Below are 20,792 nucleotides of genomic sequence, written 5' to 3' on the forward strand. Positions count from 1 at the left end.
GAGGGTGGCCTGGATTCCATACTCCAGCTGGAGAGGAGGTTGAAGTAGGTCTGGGAGTGGGTGGCAGGTGGGCCAGTGCTCAGATTGGAGACACTGCAGTTAGGTGGGCAGTGCCTGAGAGCAAAGTTCTCTTCCTAAGTATATGTGAGCCATAATTACTGCCTTACTCCTGGAGCTTGTGGAGAAGAGAGAGGTTTTCCTCCTCGTCCTCCTCCTCCTCAGCACCTGGGGCCTTCTGTGACTTTTAGATGCTTGATTTGGCAGGAACTTATAGAATTTCCAAGTATTCTTGTGAAGTAATTCTCATTAGGCCAATCTGAGACTCCCCCACTGCCAAGAGGGAGTGACGAGGAGAGGCTGGCACTAGGCCATACATTGTTGATTCTTCGTTAGGGGAAAGCAGTGGTGATATGCATCGAAACACGTCCACACACTCCATAGATACACTATATAGAATGTACATGTGTGTGCTGTGTGTGTGAGTGCCTAAGGCCAGAAGATGGCGTCAGATCCCCTGGAGCTGGAATTACAGGTAGTTGTGATCCACCCACCACGGGTGCTGGGACTTGAACCCAGGTCCTCTGGAAAAGCATCCAGCTCTCTTATCCACTGAGCCATCTCTCCAGCCCCCATAGGCATTTAGTATATGAATGTTACATGGCTACAGATTCTATAGGTATACTTAGAACTCTTAGGTGAGGTGTCTTCTCTAGGGAGAGTAAGCCGCTGAACAAAACAAGAAGTCGGGTTTTCAACAGACTGCACCTCTTTATTCATAGACCTGCTTTCCAGTCTCTCTGAACCTTTCCAATGAGACCAACTCATCTCAACTGGTACAGTGTTTAGTGGTGACTCCTATTTTCTATCTTTGCTTCTTGCTGGTAATTATTCCAGTTATCATGGGGAGCAGAAATCATGTGGCTGGGGCAGTGTGCCTGCAGAGGTGAGGGGATTTGACTTAAGTAGTTTTCCTGCCTGAAGTCTTTGAATCTATTCCAGTAGAAAAGGATAGAAAGCTCCCTCCCCAGAACAAGGCCTAACCAGGTTGTCTGTCATATGAGATGTTTGTCTTTTCACTCATTAAAATCTCTTTAACCAATAACCTCAGGACCAAAATAGCACAAGAATAATCAAAAGAGTAGCAGTAACATTACTGATGCTTCTGTAATCCTGATAGCTGTCACATAACTTTCCCCTGGAAATATGTGCAGACATACATGTAGCTGTGTGTACACACTGTGTGTATACCGTTACATGTGTACATGTGCCCACAGAAACTCAGAGAATGGCAATAACCGCCCAAATGCAGAACTTCTCTAAGACTCTACGATGCATTGAGTCACACTTTCAGTGACAGCATTTTAGGACAGTATCTGTCCTGGTCCAGTGGTGTCTGTGGATGGTTTTGATATGTAAGTAGCTAAGTATGTCCTGATTTGATTGTGGAGTAAAAAAGAAGGAAGCAGCTTTTGATCTTCCTTTCCAGTTTCCAAACCTCCACATGCCTTGGCTGTCAGGCAGGGCCTGTAAAATATTGAACTCTTTCTTCCATTCCTGTCCCTGGGGAGTTCTGACTGCACAGTCCATCCAAGGGACGCGTTGAAGTTCCAGTGTTTAAGATTATTAAATTTTTGAACAGGGGATAACTGGTTTGCCCAAGAAAGACTAGTGTATTGGCACAGTGGCACCCAGGGTTTACCCAGCTCAGTGTTCAGGCTGTGGGCCATTTATTTTAAAAAATTGAGTTTAAGTTCTTATCCATAAGAAGCTATAATTGGCCTTTCTCGATTCCCTGCACACACCATGCTTGTGCTCACAGCTGTGCCTCATCTCAGGGACACCCGTGGTTGGCTTCAGTATAGTAGCTTCCAGCAGCCCAGAAGTATGTGCAGCGACCCAACTGCAGTGTCTGCAGCTTTTAGCATAAACTCTCACCCTTAGAAACCCAGTGCAGAGTATTTTGTCAACATAAACAAGTTATCAGAGACACATCACGTTCATGGAGTGTGACACAAATATCAGCAATATAGTCCCCAAGGTTTGCAAACTAGGGTGAGCAAATACCTGCCTCCCTAGAGACAATGTTGTTCTGCAGGAAAGCTTTAAAGACAGATGCAGTGAAGGCTCACACAGCCGCTAAGAGTATTACTCTATAAAATTCAACGGAACAAATATTTCTCTACGTTTAATTCCTACTGGATGGAAACGATAGTAAGGAACTAAAAATGAATTGCGCCTCTTCTGTGCTTCATTTAGTAATGGCAACAGCAACTGCCACAAAGGATTCCATAGCCGGAGAGCATGATGACTGCAAAAGAAGCCCAGAGCAAACCCAGGAGCAGAAAAGCAGTGCAACTGCAAGGCGACACACTTTCCCTGCGCTGTTGAAGCTTTCAACTCCCCCAGAACGTTCCCAAATGACTTCTTCTCTTCGTCTGTGACATTTGCTAAGGTGAAACTAGAGAAAAACATTTAGCCTATTTTAACCTCCATTTGGAAACTTTATATGTTAAATCTAAGTTCTCTCTCTCTCTCCCCCCTCCCTCTATCTCTCATATGCCGTCTCTGCTTTATCTTTTAAATACAGAAAATATCTTCTGAATAGTCTCCTTGTTTTTGTTTTGTTTTTTTTACATTTCTGCTGGCTCAGTTAGTCCCAGGGCTTTGGAAGAGGCAGTGTAGAAGAGCCTCTAACTAGCATCCCCAGCAGTCCTCAACTGAGTCCGTGGCGTCCAGCATAGAGCTGACCAGCCTCCATGTTGGCCAAGAACTTTGGGCAGAATCCCACACTTCAACGTTTACCTACATTTCTGTCAGCGCTGGCTCCTCCTCTCATAAATGAAACACATCCTGAGCAGAAAAGAAATAAAAAATGATGAGGAACACAAGCCAGCCCGAACAGTCATTTCTGTCATGAAGCAGTTCCTTCTGTATGGAGAAACCAAAGCCGTGCTCACTCAGACTATCCTTCCATTTTCTTCACGATGAGAGGTTTGAAAAAGTAGACCTCTGAGAGGAGATACTACAGACTTCCAAATTGGTGAAAGAGCTTCCAGCATCACTTGGGTACTCCGGGTAGGAGGAGCTGGAGGAGATGATATTTTTCAGCCTCTGGAGAGCAATGATTAACAGCAGAAGCAGGAAGGCCAGGAGGCTGAGGAATATGGACACATAGATGTAGACATTGGAGAGGTGGCCCGAGGACGGGTCTACCGATGTGGATAGCGACGTGGGAAACAGCTCCAGAAAAGTTCCATTGTCCACACTTCCTGCAAATCCAGAGGAAGGGCCAACCCCAGACATCTCTACAAATGGGGGGTGTGGCGTGGTGTGAGTAGATGCACACAAAAGTTTCACACCGGGCTTAAGACTGCTGAAATTGGCATTGCCTTTTCATGATGACAGCGGCAGGAATCACAGGCTGGAATAGCAGCACAACAAAATGTCTTGGTCTTTAAACAAAGGCAGCATCAGGGATCAGTTGTCCACAGAGACTGTAGGAAAAAAAAACCAAAGACACAGCTCAGTGCACTTGTCAGGAAATAACACATCTGTTACTGAGCTTTTTAGTTTTTCTTTCAGTGAGGCTTAATTATTAAACCCACCGGGGAGGAAAAAGAATGAAATAATTCCCTGAAAAACAAATAACGTTTATGTCTTTTTATTATAAATTAGATGCAGAAATGAGCTTCAATTTTCCCTTTACAGTATCCTAGGTGCCAGGTTCCTCCAAGGAACTAAAAAGAAAGTAAAAAAGAAAAATATACATCTGATGTGTCCCACTGTGATTCTAGCAAATACTGCAAGTGAATGCTCTGAGATGCGAACCAAAGTTCAGATCCAAAACTCCCTCCTTCACAAAAATCCACTCTGCACAGGCTACATACAGCCAACTCTTGACCAACACAGGTCCCAATGTTTGCCTTTTGTCTAACGTTTTGATTTATTAATAAAATTTTATTGCCATGCGATCAGGATTCATTCTTATGTGTTTCCTTTTCTTAAGGTCGGGTTCCCTCTGAATGATGAAGACAGTATAGCATTTGCTAGCAAGAGATTTCAGTTTGAGACTCAAATTACTCACCATTCCTTACTCTCCCACTTGAACCCTAACTTTCAGAGAAAGAAATTTTCAGTATCATGCTTACATGACTATTAACTGACTGAAACTCTGAAGGAGACTGAAATCCTTAGAGTGAATTAATTCATAAGGTAGATAAGAAGTATGCTAGCTGTGGTTATAGTGCAAGGAATCAGGCATAGGGTTTCCTTAAGAATATTTCTGTTTGGAGGCTATCACAGAGATCCAAAAACTTATCAAAATTCAGAGAATACATGTATGTCATGGTTTACATAGTTGTAGTTGTTACTTCTACAGTGAAACCTCTGTACTTAAGGTTCAAGAACAGCGCAGAGGAGGGAGTAGAAACATTTGCTGTGAGACAGTGTCTTCATTGTGTGACGGGGGAGTGCACCCTTGAAATCCCAACAATGTGGTCATCTGAACAAGACTTGCACAATGACGCCACCAGTTGACTTGCCAATGTGAGTGAGGAAATCCCATAAGATCCCACCCCTAGCTGAAGAGATACAGGCAATCCATGGCTGCTGAGAGAGAGAGGGAGAGGGAGAGGGAGAGGGAGAGGGAGAGGGAGAGGGAGAGGGAGAGGGAGAGGGAGAGGGAGAGGGAGAGGGAGAGGGAGAGGGAGAGGGAGAGGGAGAGGGAGAGGGAGAGGGAGAGGGAGAGGGAGAGAGAGAGAGAGAGAGAGAGAGAGAGAGAGAGAGAGAGAGAGAGAGAGAGAGAGAGAAGAAATTAGTCTTCTGCATGGTTGAGCACCCTGAGTTGTCCAATTCCAAGTGTTCAGCCCTAAACACATGTACATAAGAGAAACATTAAATGGGCTCTGTGGTGTGTGTGTGTGTGTGTGTGTGTGTGTGTGTGTGTGTGTGTGTGTGTGTGTGTTTCTAAGGTGTATGGAAATAGAGTGCTTTCCTGTTACTCTGGTGCAAAGAAAGTTCTTCACTTTATGAGAGACATAGCCTTAATAACGAATATCTCCAGGTAGAAAATTCTAAAACTTTCTTCAGGTCCATTAAAGAGTCTCTTCCTAGCTCCTTCTGGTATGAGGCTGTTTTTCTATTAAGTTTCTACATCTTACTTTGGTGTGGTAAAATGGAGACAGGGTGACACCCACTGTGTCCCTGGCTTTCCCTTCTAAATCACTGCCCAACATTTTATCTGAGAATGCCCACCCCCCACTTCTCTTCTCCAAATCTAAGTGACAGAAGCTTTAAGTGGATGGCACTTGCTGCTGTGGCCAGGACTGATGATCCCTGGATTGGGAACACCTCAGAAAGGGTTGTCTCTGTCAAGTTTTACACAGAGTAATGAGTCTTGCTGAGTGCCTCAATGTGGGCTAGCAACAATGTCTTACTAGTTCCTAAAATAATTAAACTCCCACTTCACCATTCTGTTTTGCCTGGTGTTTTTAACTCTATTAAGCTGCTGCAGGCTCCTAAGAATCTTTAAAAAAATAAAAAATGATAAAAGGAATTGCAGTGGGAGTACAAATGTGTCACCCTGATTTGGCAACACCCAGCCTTTTTACAGCACTTACATGATCCAGCCGTTCATTTCTGGAGAGTAAAGTTAAGGGGTCTTAGAGGCAGCATGATGCAAGAAGAGAGAATTAATATAGAAGCCTGATAGACTAAAGCAGAGAAGTACCCCAGATGTCCCTGCCCAACCACAGTGCAGCCGGGGAAAGAGGAGATGCACAGACGTTAGCTGATTTGACAAGAGCTAGAGTTATAGGCAGATAGTAAGTCCCAGCTTCTGGCTTTTGCGAAGCTCCACCGCTTACCATCCACTCTTTATTCTTCTGTTGTTCCAGTAGCAAGGCCTCTATTCCTCTTCTGGAATGAGCAAAGAAGGTAAGGACCGGGCACCCTCTGTTCCTCAAATCCCTTTCTGGGGAAAGTAGGATAGGGATTGCACCCGCTTTGCAGATGAGAAACTGGGGTACAAAGAATCTGAGGTTTACTCAGGGTATGTAGCTAGACAGTGAGAGAGAAGTAGCTAGAACCATGCTTAAGTTGTATCCTTGGTTTCCTCAATAGTGGATGGAAAAGTCAAATGACGAGACTTGGGTCATTAGCTCCTGGCTGCCAGCCACCTTGAGCAAGCCTACAGCTTGAGTTTGTTTTGTTTGGGGGCAGGGTCTTGTGTGTCTCAGGCTGGTCTCAAACTTTTCATCCTTCTGCCTCAGCCTCATGAGTGCTGGGATGAAAGGACTGTGCCCATATACCCGATGCACAGCTAGTCTTGAGAGATCAGTTTCCTGCTTGTGCCACAGTGATTGTCTTCCTACTACTCCAGGTAGGCTTGTGGTAAGATTGTTCTGTTCCTATAATCGCCCTGGGGTAGGGGGAGACCTTCCCAGTTAGAACATTAGTGGGGGGGGGGTTCCTTCTACAGGCCTAGAAAGACAAGTGGTGTTTTGAGGTCTATGCAGGATCACAGCTCTAACATAAGGTCACAAGTTCAGCCAGAACTGACTGGCCTTTCCCAAGCTGCTTTTTCTGCCACTCAGATGAGTATCGTTTTCTAATGCTGGAGGCCCAGGCAGTGTTACTGTGGTACCAGAATGTCAGAGGCAAGGCTGCCTCGTGTCTGCAGATTGCTGTTCTGACCAAGGTCTCTCTTTTCAGGGTAACTGTCCTGAGAGGACCTTTGTTCTTCCCGAAGGTCACCTTCTGCCCTGGAAGCCTCAGCTGTCTGTGGAACAGTTCACAGAAAATACTAAGAAGCTGTGGGTCTCCTATGTGGCCTGTGGATAATGGTAGAAAATAAAAGCATATTCAATTTCAGAGTAAAATATCTTCTGCTCTGAAGGCCGTCTCCCTAATTTTACAAATTGAGTATCATTTCCAGATTGCCTCTTAATGTAAAATGACAGCAGCCCAAATTTGATCTTACTGTTCTACTCTGAAACAATTGGGGATACGCATTGCTGGAGATGATTTTAATTTGGTAACATCAATTCTCATTTCCTTCTTGGATTTTTGAAAAACTGGCAGATGCTCTTTCTGTCTGGTAGATGTTTTATCCAGTGGTTGGTGTATAATGCTGGTGATAACCAAACCCGTCCTTGTTTAATGCCGTGACAGGTAGCACCGTGGAAAAGAAATCACAGGAGAGTGTTTCGGGATGGCACTTCCCAGCTCTTTCTCACAGATGAGGCTAAGGCAGAATAGAGGGTGACTTCATCTTAAATGCATAGCCTTGACCTGTCTCGGGGTAGCGACAGCAACCTCTCATCTCAAGTCATACTTAGATACAGGGAAAGATTTTGATTTTTTTTTCAGAGCCATTCTCAGACAGAAGATTTTTATTTATTTATTTATTTATTTATTTATTTATTTATTCATTCATTCATTCATTCATTCATTCATTTATTTATTTTGAGGCAACCAAGACAGTTCATGGCCAGCCAAGTCTCTTTCTTTCTTGGAATAAAAACTTGTCCTGGGAAGAACTATACCAAAGGTAGTGACCTATTAAATCGAGCAAGGTGGGGCTTGCCATGCTCTCCATGAGCTCAGAGATATGGGGCGTGGTGAGATAGCACATATATGACCAAGTTTGTGTATTAATTTGGCACCATACCCAGCCTCTCATAGACAGTGGATCCTTTTTTTTCCATGAGGAGGTTATAAAGAGTGTAAGTTCAAATTTTCTCTTTATCTTTTAAGATAGAGTCTCACTCTACTGCCCAGACTGGCTTTGAACTTACAATTCCCCTGCCTTAGTTCCTGAGAGCTGGCGTACACCTCCATGTCCATGGGACTGTGACCGTTTGAAAGAACCGAACTGTAGTGTGCACTTTGATCCCTCCTTCCCTTCTGAAGAGAAGAATTGGCCAGTCCTCACCTCAGAGTTCTCTCACACCACACGCTGGAGGATGCATGGCGCATGAGCAGAGATGTGACAAGGCCCAAATTTTAACACAGCAACTTATGAAACTTAGCCTGTCGGCCAACCTCCATTGTAGTATAGGAATGCTAGCCTCTGAAGACGCCATTCAAGTTCCTATGTGGGTAAGAAGTGTTTAAAGTTTTGTTGTTGTGTAAAACAGAGACAAGCTACTTTGTATCCTTGAGGTCACTCCTTAAACCATTACCTAGCTATTAAGATAAATGAAGGTATGTCAACATTTCATCAGTACCAAGTCCTGCTGTGCCATACCAAAAAGTGATCCCCCCAAGGCATTAGGAATTTAGAGCTGTGTGATAAGGTTCTCACATGAGTGGCATACTCCTGCACACATGTAAGTTTCAATACTGTAACGCAGCTGAGTGTTTCTGGTGACGTATCGGTCATTTTTCTCTAGGACACTTAGGAACTACTACTGCCAGGATCCAGAAGAGATTCTACTCCATCTGAGCAAAGCCGTCTTTGGCTTATTAGAAAGAAGGGTGTATTGTATAAGACGTTGCCTTTCAGCCATTCCTTCATGCTTTGTGTAATTAGCTTCTCTCTAATGCTTTCTCTTTGCCTTGGCCTTAGGTCATGGGAAATGAAAGAGAAGATTGGTGCTGACCATAATTCTCCCCACCACTCTCTCTAAACGAAAATCCTTATTTGCATTCAACGGTAAGCACAAACCTAGGCTTGCAGTCATCAAAGTAAGGTTTATAACTAATGAGCTATGCTTACTCAAAGCTTATTCAGCTAGCCACTATTTTCCCATTTGAGAAGTGTTCTTACTTATCAGAACACTAGGAGAGCAGAATTCTGCATGAACACTCATCATGATTCATTGTATCTGTCCAATAAAAATCAAAACCCAGCTAAGGAAGGAGACTGCATCCAGAGGCTATCAGCCAGTGAGCTAGAAAAGTGGTTCTCAACCCGAGGGTTGTGACCCCTTTGGCAAACCTCTATCTCCAAAAATATTTATGTTATGATTCATAACAGTAGCAAAAGTACAGTTATGAAGTAGAATGAAAAAAATTTATGGCTGGGGGTCACCACAACATGAGGAATTGTATTAAAGGGTTACAGCATTAGGAAGGTTCACAACATGAGGAACGGTATTAAAGGGTCACAGCATTAGAAGGTCGAGAACCGCTGAGCTAGAAGGATCCCTTAGCAAAAGGGATTGGAAGTTCTGCACAGTGCACTGGAATTCATGGATCCCTACTAGATAGAGTATAGTGGAAAGTTAAAGTGCACAGTCCTCGGCTCTCTCAATTCAAATGAATGAGCAGAAAACTTCCTCATTGCACTTTTGCAACATGAAAGTGAAAGCTCTGTGTCAGTGATTTGTTTTTCAAAGCAGTTCCAGGGCAGCTGTGGATCCAATCCATCTTCAGGGTCTCCCTCTCAGGCACATCTCTTATCTACTCAAGGTATTTTCAGAGTCAGTCCAATGTTTACTCAGAAATGAATGAATGAATGGATGAACAAGCAAACAAATGTGAGGCTAGAGAGATGGCCCAGCAGTTAGGAGCGTGTACCGCTCCTGTGGAGGGTCTGAATTTGGCTCCCAGCACCCATGGCAGGTGGCTCACAACTGTCTGAAACTCCATTTCCAGGGGAATCTAACACTTTTGGACTCCTCAGGCACTGCACTCATGTGCAAATACTCACAACCACACACACACACACACACACACACACACACACACACACTAACAACAACAACAATAATAATAAATGTTATTAAATAAATGAATGAAAAATAAGATCAATACTGCTTTGTTAGACAATGGATTTTATCCTAATTATTTTAGAAATTAATTATTCATTTAAGATATAATATCACAAATACACTTTTTTGATATGCAAAGCAGAATTGATTAAGAGATGTTATAAAAACATGAAAACATTGCAAAGGGAATATAGTCTAACTTTCTATCTTATACATTCTCAAAAATGATTTAGGCATCAGCCCTTTGCATTTATATAATAGTGTTTTAGGGGAGAAAGTTAAACTGTTGCTCCTAATAATTTTTTAGCATATTTATGCTTCTGAAAATATTTTATACCTAAATCACTACCTTAGCAAAATATTCATTCTCAAATACTAGAATCTTGGAATAAGATGGATAGGTGATTTAACTAGGCAACTGCCTAGATTTAAAAAAAAAAAAAGGCCATCACAAAGGTAGTTCCGGGCATAGTATTTTTATGATTCTTCTATGGTGCTGGGGAAAAGACCAAGTAGAAATTTCCCACACTTGTGCATGGGCCGACCACGCATGGGTGACTGGACTACATCAAGACGACAAAAGTTGTGATTTCAAGGTCAGATGAAACATGACTGGTTAAGAAGTAGCGGAGGATGGAAGTCACTTTTGGGATGGGGAGGAAAGGCCACGCTAACGGGATCATTTACAGAAAGAGCCAGCAGGGAAGTAATGACTGATCACAGGCCAGGCTGTAACAAATCTGGGGGAGAACAGTCAAAGTCAAGATGACTTTCAAAACGTTACTCCAGTTTTAATGAAGAGTTCTGTTCTCCTTTCTCCTCATACTCAATTCTGATCATTTCCAGTTTTTTTTTTTTTTTTGGTTGTGTTCAGAAAAAACAATTTTTATCCTTAAAATAGCTAGGATTGTTTAAACCATAGAATTAGTGTACAAATTGTCTTCCATACTTTTATACAATCTGAGTGCGTTTTTAAGAATTTACATTAAGTCATGCTGTGGTAGAGGCAAAGGAGATTCTATTCTTTCTTATTATGTCCCATTTTATCTCTTCAATTAAAATAGCTTTATAATAATTTTTTATTCTTCGAGGATTTGATATATGTATACAATAAAATATAATCTCCACCCTCATCTTTCCCCACCTCCCCCAGTATCTCCACCAACATGCTCCCTACCAACTTCATATCTTCTTTTTCCTTTTGATAACCCACTAAATCCAATTAGTGCTGGCCTGCTAAGTCCAATTAATTAGTGCTTGTGTATGAGGTCACTCACTGCATCATGGGAAACCTACCAGGGACCACATCCTCCAAGAATAATGACTGTCCCTCTGTCAGCAGGTAGTAACCACCAATAGCTCCTCAGTTAAGGGTTAGGCCTTGAGATCACATCCCCAGCCTGTGCAGGTCTTGTGCAGGTAACCACAACTGTAAAATAATTTCTACTCAACGTATGTTTTTCCAGTGAAAATATGCTTGGAACATTTACTGATCTAGTGTAATATCTAGAAAAAAATTGTTCTAATAAAGTTTGTAATTATCATAAATCTTTGAGATGGAAATACCTTTACACACCAATGCCAGCTATCCTTCAGCTTCAGAAGCCTCTGTGTGTCCCCTAGACTGCTCTAAGGGAACAGGGAAGAACTTGGGAAATTAATGCTTCCACAGTCGCTGATCAAGTCCCCCCTAAGTCTATGCAGACTCCTCAGAAGGGGGCAGCTGTAGGCTGTTGAGGACAAGAAAGTGTGAGTTGTCACCACTCACTTCCTGCCCATACTACCCTTCCTTTTTACTTTCTGCCACTGACCCCCTCCTTATACACCAAGACGTTTTTTACAGTTCATGCCTTGTTGTGATCTCAGTCCGCTTTTCCTTCCATTCTTCACTCCATTTCCCTATATTTCTCATAGACATTTCAGATAAGGTATCTAATGTATATGTTTCTGTTTGTTTGAGGTCCTATAAATATTTATTATTATGTGTGTGCGTGTGCGTGCGCATGTGTGTGTTTCCAACATACAGAATGTATGACCACTGAACAGTTTATTTATTCTAACCAAGATCTCAAATTTATATCCACTTAAAATATCTTGATAATCGAGGCATAGAGAAGAAAGGAATGCAAATTATCTAATATATCCAATTTTCAAGTTCGCTCATAACAATACACTGCAGACTGAAAACTGTAATTGATCCATAAAATCATACACGTAACCACAAATTGAAAAGCAGGTGATTTCATAGCTTGTCTAGAGAGAGCTTCAGCATTGATAAAATAGTCAACCAGGTGCTTTTCATATCTCTGTCTTTACAAATACCCTGCGTTTGTTTGAAGTGAAGTGTCAGACAGTGTATTAAAGCATCCCAATGGTGTATAAATGTTATGTATCTTGCATTCTCTATAGGAATCCCAGCTCAGAGAGTCTCTGACTTAAACGCATTTAAAACCTACCTATAACATTTGCTTGGATTAATGAACCATCTCTTGTAATGCAGCTACAAGTAGAACTTAGTTGATTATACAAATTTCACATATTATCTGGATATTAGCCAAGTATTTAGTGTAACACTTACAGATGAATTTTGCCAAATAAATCCCTCATTCTTCCAGTCCTCAATGGCAGACACTCAAAGCGTGATGAAGCTTTTTGTAGAAAAAAGTGGGTATTTAAGAAGAATAATGCTTAGTAATTGCTAGCTTGCACCGGCTAAGTTTTGAAAGCATTCAGTTTTGGTCATATGACATGATTTATGCCATCTGAATACTGAGAGCAATGAGAGAAAGACCCAGATTTCAACACTTATCCCCCTTAATGCAATGCAGAGTTCTTGATGGATCTTAGATAAATTAAAATTTTTATAAAAGCTTTGTTATAAGGGACATTAAGGATCCAAGACAGTGGAACATATCTGTAATCCCCACACTTTGTAGAGGATCATAGGTTCAAGGCCAGCCTGGACTAAACATATAAGATGGCTCAAACATAAAGACTATATGTTAGATTACATTAATAGTTAATTTCCAAATGAAATTTAAGTAAATAAGAAAGTATTCTTAGGAAATATTATATTGAAATAGCTAGCCACATTAGCAAGAAACCTTCAAGTAACACAAAGGTGCATACATGTACATATGCATAGAAATACAGTAAAACAAATGTGTCAATGTGTTAACAACTAGTTGCTCTAATCTAAGGATATATGGGTGTTCACTGTTAGGACTCTTGCAAGTTTTCATGAATTTTTGGAAAGATTTCAAGAAAATATGTTTAGAATAATAAGCTGAAATTCAGCCCAAATGTTAGACACTTCTAAAGAAATACAAGGGTGGCAGCATGATGCTTCAATGAGCATCAAAAAATTCAACTCTTTGCTGCTACCATGATGTCCCCCTATCTCACAGGTGGTCACAATAAACAATTGCAGGGTGGTCCCTGGTAAAAAGGATTGTGTATGGGAACCAGAAACCAGTGAGCCTTACTCATGAATTCACTACCATTACTATCCATTGAAATGAATGTCCCGTGGGTCCCCTGGATCAAGTAATCCAGGCATGTCCCTCTGTCATCATCCATCACCTTCAGAAGCAGCCACAGATATCCCTTCTATAGCTTAAATACCCAGGCAAATGCATCACTATGGAAGCATCCTAGTCCTACAGAGCAGGCAGACTCTGAGAGACTTGTGGAGAGCCCACAATTGCTACCAAGGTCCAGGTTCAAAGTAGAGACCTGGGAAATAACAGTAGTAGATAAACTAGACAGAAATAGAGCCGTTACCTAGGCAGCCAAAGAAAACACACAGGCTGCAACAGCAAGTTTCACAGATCAACGCACTCATGCTTCTCACAATCCCTAAGTAGTGAGCATCTCCTGGATCATCTGGGTTTGGATGAGTTCTCCAGAGAGGTAGGAGGCCAAACAAACATCATCCTACAATGTCTTCTACAGTCCAGGCTCAGAATTCTCTGGAACGAGGAGCCAGCAAATGATTTATGAACTGAACCTAGTCAATTCCAAACACAGCTGTAAATTAAATACTTGGGAGCATTGATTTGCGGGCTTTCCATTCATCACTGATAAGACAGGGGTGCAGAAAGATACTCTGAAATGATGAAAACTAGACAAGTTGGATTTGAGATGTAGATTGCAAATGCCACCATCTCTACAAGGGGACAGATACTCTCTTACCTGAATCTCTATGTAGACCACAATAGCAGGGAATACAGGATGCTGTGCTTTTCACTAGGGAAGTGTGTTCCGATATGGGACTTCTGAGACTCTGCTCATCCTTTGTGTGAGAATAGGGTAGTAGAACCTAGTGTATTTACCCCCCTCCCCCTGAACCCCACAGAGTGAGCTCAAAGGTCTGACTTACAAAGAATATCAACATATTCCTGTAACACTGAACAAAATAAATGATATGCCAGGCTATCTATAGAGCGTCGGAGGAACTCGAGCCCTCAGCAGCTTGTTGTCATTTTAGATAATAACTCAAGACCAGACTCTGCCAAATGCAATACGGAAGCAAAAAACAAGTGTTGGCTCAGTTCCCCTAGCACGTACTTCAACTTCGACATCTAAGAAGGCAAAATTGAAAAATAACTGAGACTTATTTGTAGAAAACAGATGAATCCATAGGTGACCTATGCAAAATGGTTATACATTTTTCTAAAATATAAACAAATACAGTTTGAGAGAGGAACTAATGAATAATCCTTTCTACAAGCTCGTTGCCTTACCTATTCATAAAATAGTCTTGGTCAGAGGCACACATTTAACCTCAATTATCTGTTCTTTTTTCTTTCTTATTTCAGTGCTGTGAGCTGGCATGTAGAGAGGTATGCCATGAAGAAGAATGCTATGAAGTAGAAGAAAGAGGCAGGGGATGTGCGGAAGGACAATCTTCAGAGCATGATGGGAAAAGGGAGGGAAACCCTCGATGTCTCTAGGGGAAAGAAGAGCCAGACAAGCCAGTGGGAAAACCAGCAGCACCACATGGATGCTAGCTGTGAGAAGTTGTTGGTAAGCAACATGTACTCATTCTGGGAGAAAGTAAGGGGGAAAAGTACAGGGAGAGGGAGAGAGAGGGGGAGACTGTTCATATGTGTCTTTCCATCTTTATGACTCTTCAAGGCAGTTATTATTAACTTTTTACCTTTTACAAAATGATGCTCCAAGTCACTCATGCACTTAGAGGCAGAGTTGGAATTCATATCTACATCCTTATGTCTTTAAGTTCTACGTTCATCATATTTATTTTCTTCAGGAGGCTGAGGGTGGGAGAGAGATCCTTTCAGACCTGGAGTCACCATGGAGGAAATGCTCCAGTTTCCCTCCCTCTGTGTCTGTTGTAGTGTTCCCACTCTGTCTGAATGTAGGGTGGCCATCATATCACCTGCTAGAGCTAATGAATTGTAGAAACCATGATGTGTCATGACAGGAAACATGTGACCAGAGCAAGGGTTGCCACATCCCTTTTTTCTGTGGCAGTGACTGTGTAAGAGTCCCCGAATCACCACAGCAACTGCTTTTAGCTCTTGCTGATGCCATTGACACGTAACATTAACTTAGCAGTGGGTAAACACTCATTGTGGGTTTTGATACTGCCACATGATCTACCTTGTGATGACTAATACAAAGTCTCAGTCTACAGTGACAGCAGATTTTATGATGGGTCTCCAAGAATGTGACTGCTAAGAAGTCTAATCTGAGTAGCAACCACACACATTGAATGCATAACATGTTCACTAAGACTTTGTATATTAATAGTTAGTACAACAATCTACAAGTAAATAGAGCCAAAAATATATTCCCTCTTGAACTGAAATGTGTTAGAGTACAAGAAAAATCTTCCACAGGGACAAATGGTTTCTAGGGGAATAGGTGGCAGGCGATAATGATATTAAAAGTAGCTTCAAGTTAAAAAGCAGCCCATCATAGAAATTAGGGTGAAGGCTACTGCTTTTGGTTCAGAAAAGCAATACTTTTCAATATTCATTCAATAAAAGTCATTAATTACGTAATACACACAGGAAAGGATAAAGTATCATGTGCATACAGTCGGTGCACATTTATTTCCCTTTCTTATTTATTCTTTGATAATTTCATACAGTATATTTTTATCATATTCTTTCCCATCCTCTAACTCCTCCCAGATCCACCCCCACAGCTCATCCCACATCATGTTCTTTCTCTTTAAAAGAATTAAATTAAAAAAAAACTAAACAATATGGAGTTTGTTTTGTCTTGGTCAAATATTCCCAGCCATGGGGTCTGCCCTGGAGTGTGGTTGAGATGCCCCGTGTCACTCCGTTGAAGAAAATGGATTTTCCCTCTCCCAGAAGCTATTCTTTGCAAATACTTCCTGGCGAGGGGTGGGACTAAGTGCCCACATCCTGTGTTTGTGCTGTGATTTTGTCTGGCTTGAGTTGCGCAGGGCTTGTGCATGCTGTTGCAGTGTCTGTGAGGTCATGTGTGTCTCCCCTGTTGTGTCTGGAAAAGGCTATTTCCTTGTGCACATGTTTTATACACCACCTTGACTAAGAAATCTAAAAAGACATAATTTGTCCTATATTATATGTTCTGTAGTATATGTCCTAGGCTACTTTTCCAATATATTTACCTCCATTACATCTAAGAAAGATGTTCCAGGCATACCAAACTGCTCAGAATTTCCCAATTAATTTTTCAGCACCTACATTTAATCTCATAATCTCCACCTACTTTCTCCATGAAAATTTCTGGCTTCCTCCTCTGTATTCTCAAGCTACATTCTACATTCTCTCCATAAGCATTTATATATTTCAGTATACCATGTTTGTGCTAGGATTTTAATGGACTGTAAACCCCCAGATGAAAGGACCAATATTTTATTTACCTTGCTACCCACAAAGCATACCTGTGCATGATCAATGAATATTTGCTAGACAGTTGCATGAATGAATGAATGAAATAAAAAATAAACTTGAAGCTTCTTGGAGAGACAGCCCATATTCTATTTTTTTACAAGCAAAAGAATATTTACTGAATGAATAAGTGATCCTGTATAAAATCATAGTTACTCAGAATGGTAAGTACTCAGAATATGCATGAACTTTCCCTATGTTTTATAAATAATTTATTTGTAGCAAAAAATTAAGCTTTGAGATACAGAGTAAGATCTGCACATATATACTCATAACCAATTGTGGTTTTTGTTAGTGACTAACAAAGCTGAGATTGTATCTGGTCAGTCATTGACGATAGCTAAGGAAGAAATGGAAGAGTATGCTTGTAAAGTAAATGGAAGAGTAGCTCACAATGTGAATATAACAGAGTTAGGGGTCTACTATGGGCATTATCCTGTATTTCTGAATTTAAAATTAGGGATTATAGCTACCTCTTCTTTTGTTTCCCATCAGAAGCTGAACTCAGTCTCTTACTTTCTTTAAGTGACCTCCGTAGTAGTCATCATAGGCTGATATTTATCAGAGCCTTTCATTATTGTTTACAAAACTATCAATATCAAACAACTATCTCCACAATCATACTTTAACCTAGACTGAATTTATATCTTAATGTGAGACAATAGACAGGAAATTTACAGTTAAGACCTTGGGTCTGTCAATGACATAATGACATGTTCAGTTCTTGATAAGAATTCAGAGCTCTGCCATACTCATACTGTTTTTGGCTGTGCTGTACCATTTCAAACCAGAGATGCTGTTAATGCAGATATGGTTTCTTGAATGTTAGGAACTGGTCAGTCTCTCTCTCACACGTCTCACTGCCAAACTTGGTTAAATGATAAACTGGATTCAAATTGTGACCATGAGCATGGTCACATCCTAGGGAATGCCTGAAGAAGCAATTCTGGTGTCAGGAGACAGTTGGCCTCAGAATGCTGTACGCTGTGGTCACATCTCAAACATTAGAATCAGAACTTAGGACCACAGACTTTGGCTCTGCACCATGCCATCCTGGAATGGCCAGTGAATGCCCAGATAGACTTCTTGAATTTAATTTGTCCAGGACTTCACCTAAGTCTCTCTGGGTCCTTTATATGCACATATTGTCTGAGAGGAATCCTGCCTATTCATGTACTTACAGCTTGAGCACCTTTGTTGAATTTTCTAGTCTATGAACTAACCAAAAGGCTTTGTTATTTTTCCTTTAGCTTTCATTATGAGTAATGATAAAAGTTAACAAAATTTGGGCCTATGATACCTTATATTAATATAGTAATGTGTAATACAATTTGATCCATTCTTGCCATTTCTTCCTGATAATATGTTAAATGTAAAAATCACTATATAAAATAAGAATAGTAAAATATAAGTACAGGGAAAAGAGTGAGTATAGAACTATTATCAAATGAACTCCAAATTGATCCTGCTGGAAATAGAGGCTGAATGAGAGAACTTTTACGTGAGATGGGCTCATCTTTCACCCTTATAATGAATGATAACCCCAAGGTTACTCAGTGACCCACTCATACAATTGATCATGATGACCAATCATCCCCGCCATCACTCATCTCTCTCATTAAGTAGGATAAAGGAAGCCAGGAAGAACAAGAAGAAGTCAGGAAGCCTGTATAAGAATCCACTGGTGGCATGCACGAGAGCATGGCTGTTATCTCAACATCAGACACACTTGTACATCTCACAAACATCTAGTAAATGTGGTAAGCTAATCTGACCAAGAGCAAGGGGGAACAGAATCCATCTTACCTTAGACCAAGCTTCTTCAGTGACAGCCATGAATATGCTCTGAGTTGCTTTTCAAAGCACTTTGCGTTTTGAAGAGGAATAAAGATGAGAAATAAGCCCCTCGCCCCCAAATCAGAATACAAAATGGAATACCCTACCCACTTCCTGGAGCTCAGTGGCCCCTGAGTATTAGTGGAGCCAGGAAGCCTTTCTCTGTCGCCACTTTGCCCAGCATTTCAAGGTGGTCAGGTTGTAGTCTCACCAGGCAGCTTTACCCACAAGCACCTCAACTTTCTTTTGCTGAAGGCTGTGCCTTGTGTGTATGTGGTAGGTGGGAACAAGAAGCCTTTCCAGCAAAATTGAAACACATTCAGTTACAGCCCGATATTTAAGACCTACTACGGGCTAGATCACAAAGTAATCTTATTTATAGTCTAGTTGGCCAACTAAGACAATTACGTATGCTCTTTAATATTGGGCGGCAGGATAGCAAAACAGCAAATAGTTTAAGAAAAGACAACAATCTTGCCTCTTTTCCCTTGTCTGAACAATGAATCAGAGGAATAGAAAGCGAAAAGCACCCTAGAATAAACATCCTTAGGAGGGATTCCTGGGTGGAACTCAGGACAGGGTCGGTGGCTGCCCATTCTCCTGCTCTGGGTACCTGCAAGGGGAGCCTTGTCCAATACGATGACTTTGACCTTCTCTAACCATCTAGCCACTAAACAAGACCCACCGAACTGAAGTGCTTCAGCAGAACGTTCTCCCCAGGAAAATAAACCAGCAGGGAAAACGAAGGACATTAAGAAACAGACCCAGTCATTGGAACCTGATGCCAAACCCGAGTGAGCCCGTGGGACCAGACATCTGGCCAAGTAAAGCGCACAGGCATAGTCCTGGTCTTCAACAAGACGTTCCTGAGAATGAACGTGTCTCTCTGCTCTCAGGAGGAGGGCACATTGCTTATTATTCCGTCTTAACGGGAATTCAAACATTTTCCCATAATGCGCGAACCTTTCTCTCGCCTGGGAGGCGCAGGGCTGCAGGCAGTCTCGCATCCTGGGAAAGCGAAGGGTTGAGGGTGCGTTACTTACCCAGAAGAAAGCTCCTCCCGGGAACCCAAGTGTTCAGCGCCGGGCAAAACTTATCCGAATTTGCAGCCACCCGAAGACAAGAGAGACGACTCAAGGGAATACAGCACAGAGCAATGCCAGCCGTCAATGTGCGCGTGGCGACTCCCCAGAAAGGAACAGATGACCCTAGAAATAAAGAAAAGCTCACACACACCGCAAAACCCACACAAAAGGCACCAGAAACGTATTACAAAGTGTACACTGTCGGCAGGGGAATCAACCTTAGCAGCGGCAGACTGGAGGGCAGACTTTCCTGACTCCTTGTGCAGGGAACCCGGCAGATCATCCCTGGGTCAAGGGCATTGCCTGCCGGGCCCCAGGTGGATCCAGCTGTAGCTGGCTGAGTGTCCCTAAGACCCTGAGAGCTGGGCTGCAGGGCCTGTTTCAGGACCCTAAGGATGCGTCCAGCTACGAGAAGGAAAGATTCGGAGGTGTTCCACAGCAAGGAGCCAAATCTTAAGTAGTCCCAGGAGAGTCTGGGATAAAGAATCCTGAAGCTAAGGGATCCCACTGCCGCCCTAGGCGGGGCGTCCGGCGACCCTCTCTGGGGACGAGCCCTCTGCCATTGCTCCTCGCCCCGTACGTCTCAGTTCCCCACTCCTGTGCCCAGGCTCACTGACATGCGGATCTGGACTCTGGCGTTGGGGTGGGGCGGCGGCCCTGCCTTGGCGATGCGCGCCCGCACGGCGGTCCCAGGGAATGCACCTAGGGGACGCGGTGCGCGATCAGAGCGCACGGGCGACGGGCGCAGTGGGAGTGGGCACCCGGCTGACTGTGCCCGGCTCTGCAGCGTCCCTCCGCCCTCAGGGGCCGCGCGACCAATGGCTGAGAGCCGGGCCCACTCCCAGCTGCCCGCCGGGGCGCTCAAGCGCTAGGACAGCGCCAAGCTCTGCCGAGGGAGGAGCTTACACCGTGGTTGGAGGATGTGGAGGCGTTGGCGCGGGGAGCCCCATCTGGGCAAGGCAGGTGTGGTGCGGTGAACTTTTGTGGGGGTATGTGGTGGGGCTGAGATTTCTTTTAGGCGCAGGGGAGAGCATCCCCTTCCATCCAAAGTTTCTCCTTTTACGTCTTTATGAGTCCTGTGTAGCCCCTACTCCCAAAGGCGAGCTGCGTGGGGCCATCGCCTCCTCCTATGACGAATTTCACCTTAGACACCCCTCCCCCAGTTCAGCCTTTCTCCTTAACGCCCTCTCAGTCCTCTGAGAAACCATCAAATGAATGAATAGGACCACGGTTTCTATGACTGC

At 42.7% G+C, this 20,792-nt stretch overlaps 1 protein-coding gene across 2 annotated transcripts; it reads right to left on the minus strand.

The window, feature by feature from the left end:
• Window positions 1-743: 743 nt before the first annotated feature.
• Window positions 744-20,438, minus strand: Sertm1 (serine rich and transmembrane domain containing 1). 2 transcript variants are annotated; one of them, XM_052731294.1, is made up of 3 exons: window positions 20,166-20,438; window positions 19,507-19,671; window positions 744-3,494 (listed from the first exon to the last, which is right to left on the minus strand). In XM_052731294.1, the coding sequence occupies exon 3, from the start codon at window positions 3,301-3,303 to the stop codon at window positions 2,980-2,982; it is 324 nt and encodes a 107-aa protein (XP_052587254.1). In that variant the 5' UTR covers window positions 3,304-3,494; window positions 19,507-19,671; window positions 20,166-20,438; the 3' UTR covers window positions 744-2,979. The 2 variants fall into 2 exon arrangements, with proteins under 2 accessions (XP_052587254.1, XP_052587255.1); XM_052731295.1 differs by lacking the exon at window positions 20,166-20,438 and adding an exon at window positions 19,767-20,138.
• Between the last annotated feature and the right edge of the window lie 354 nt (window positions 20,439-20,792).

This window comes from Peromyscus californicus, unplaced genomic scaffold, assembly GCF_007827085.1.
Source record: "Peromyscus californicus insignis strain IS unplaced genomic scaffold, ASM782708v3 Scaffold_9__1_contigs__length_137607984, whole genome shotgun sequence".
Lineage (NCBI taxonomy): Eukaryota > Metazoa > Chordata > Mammalia > Rodentia > Cricetidae > Peromyscus > Peromyscus californicus.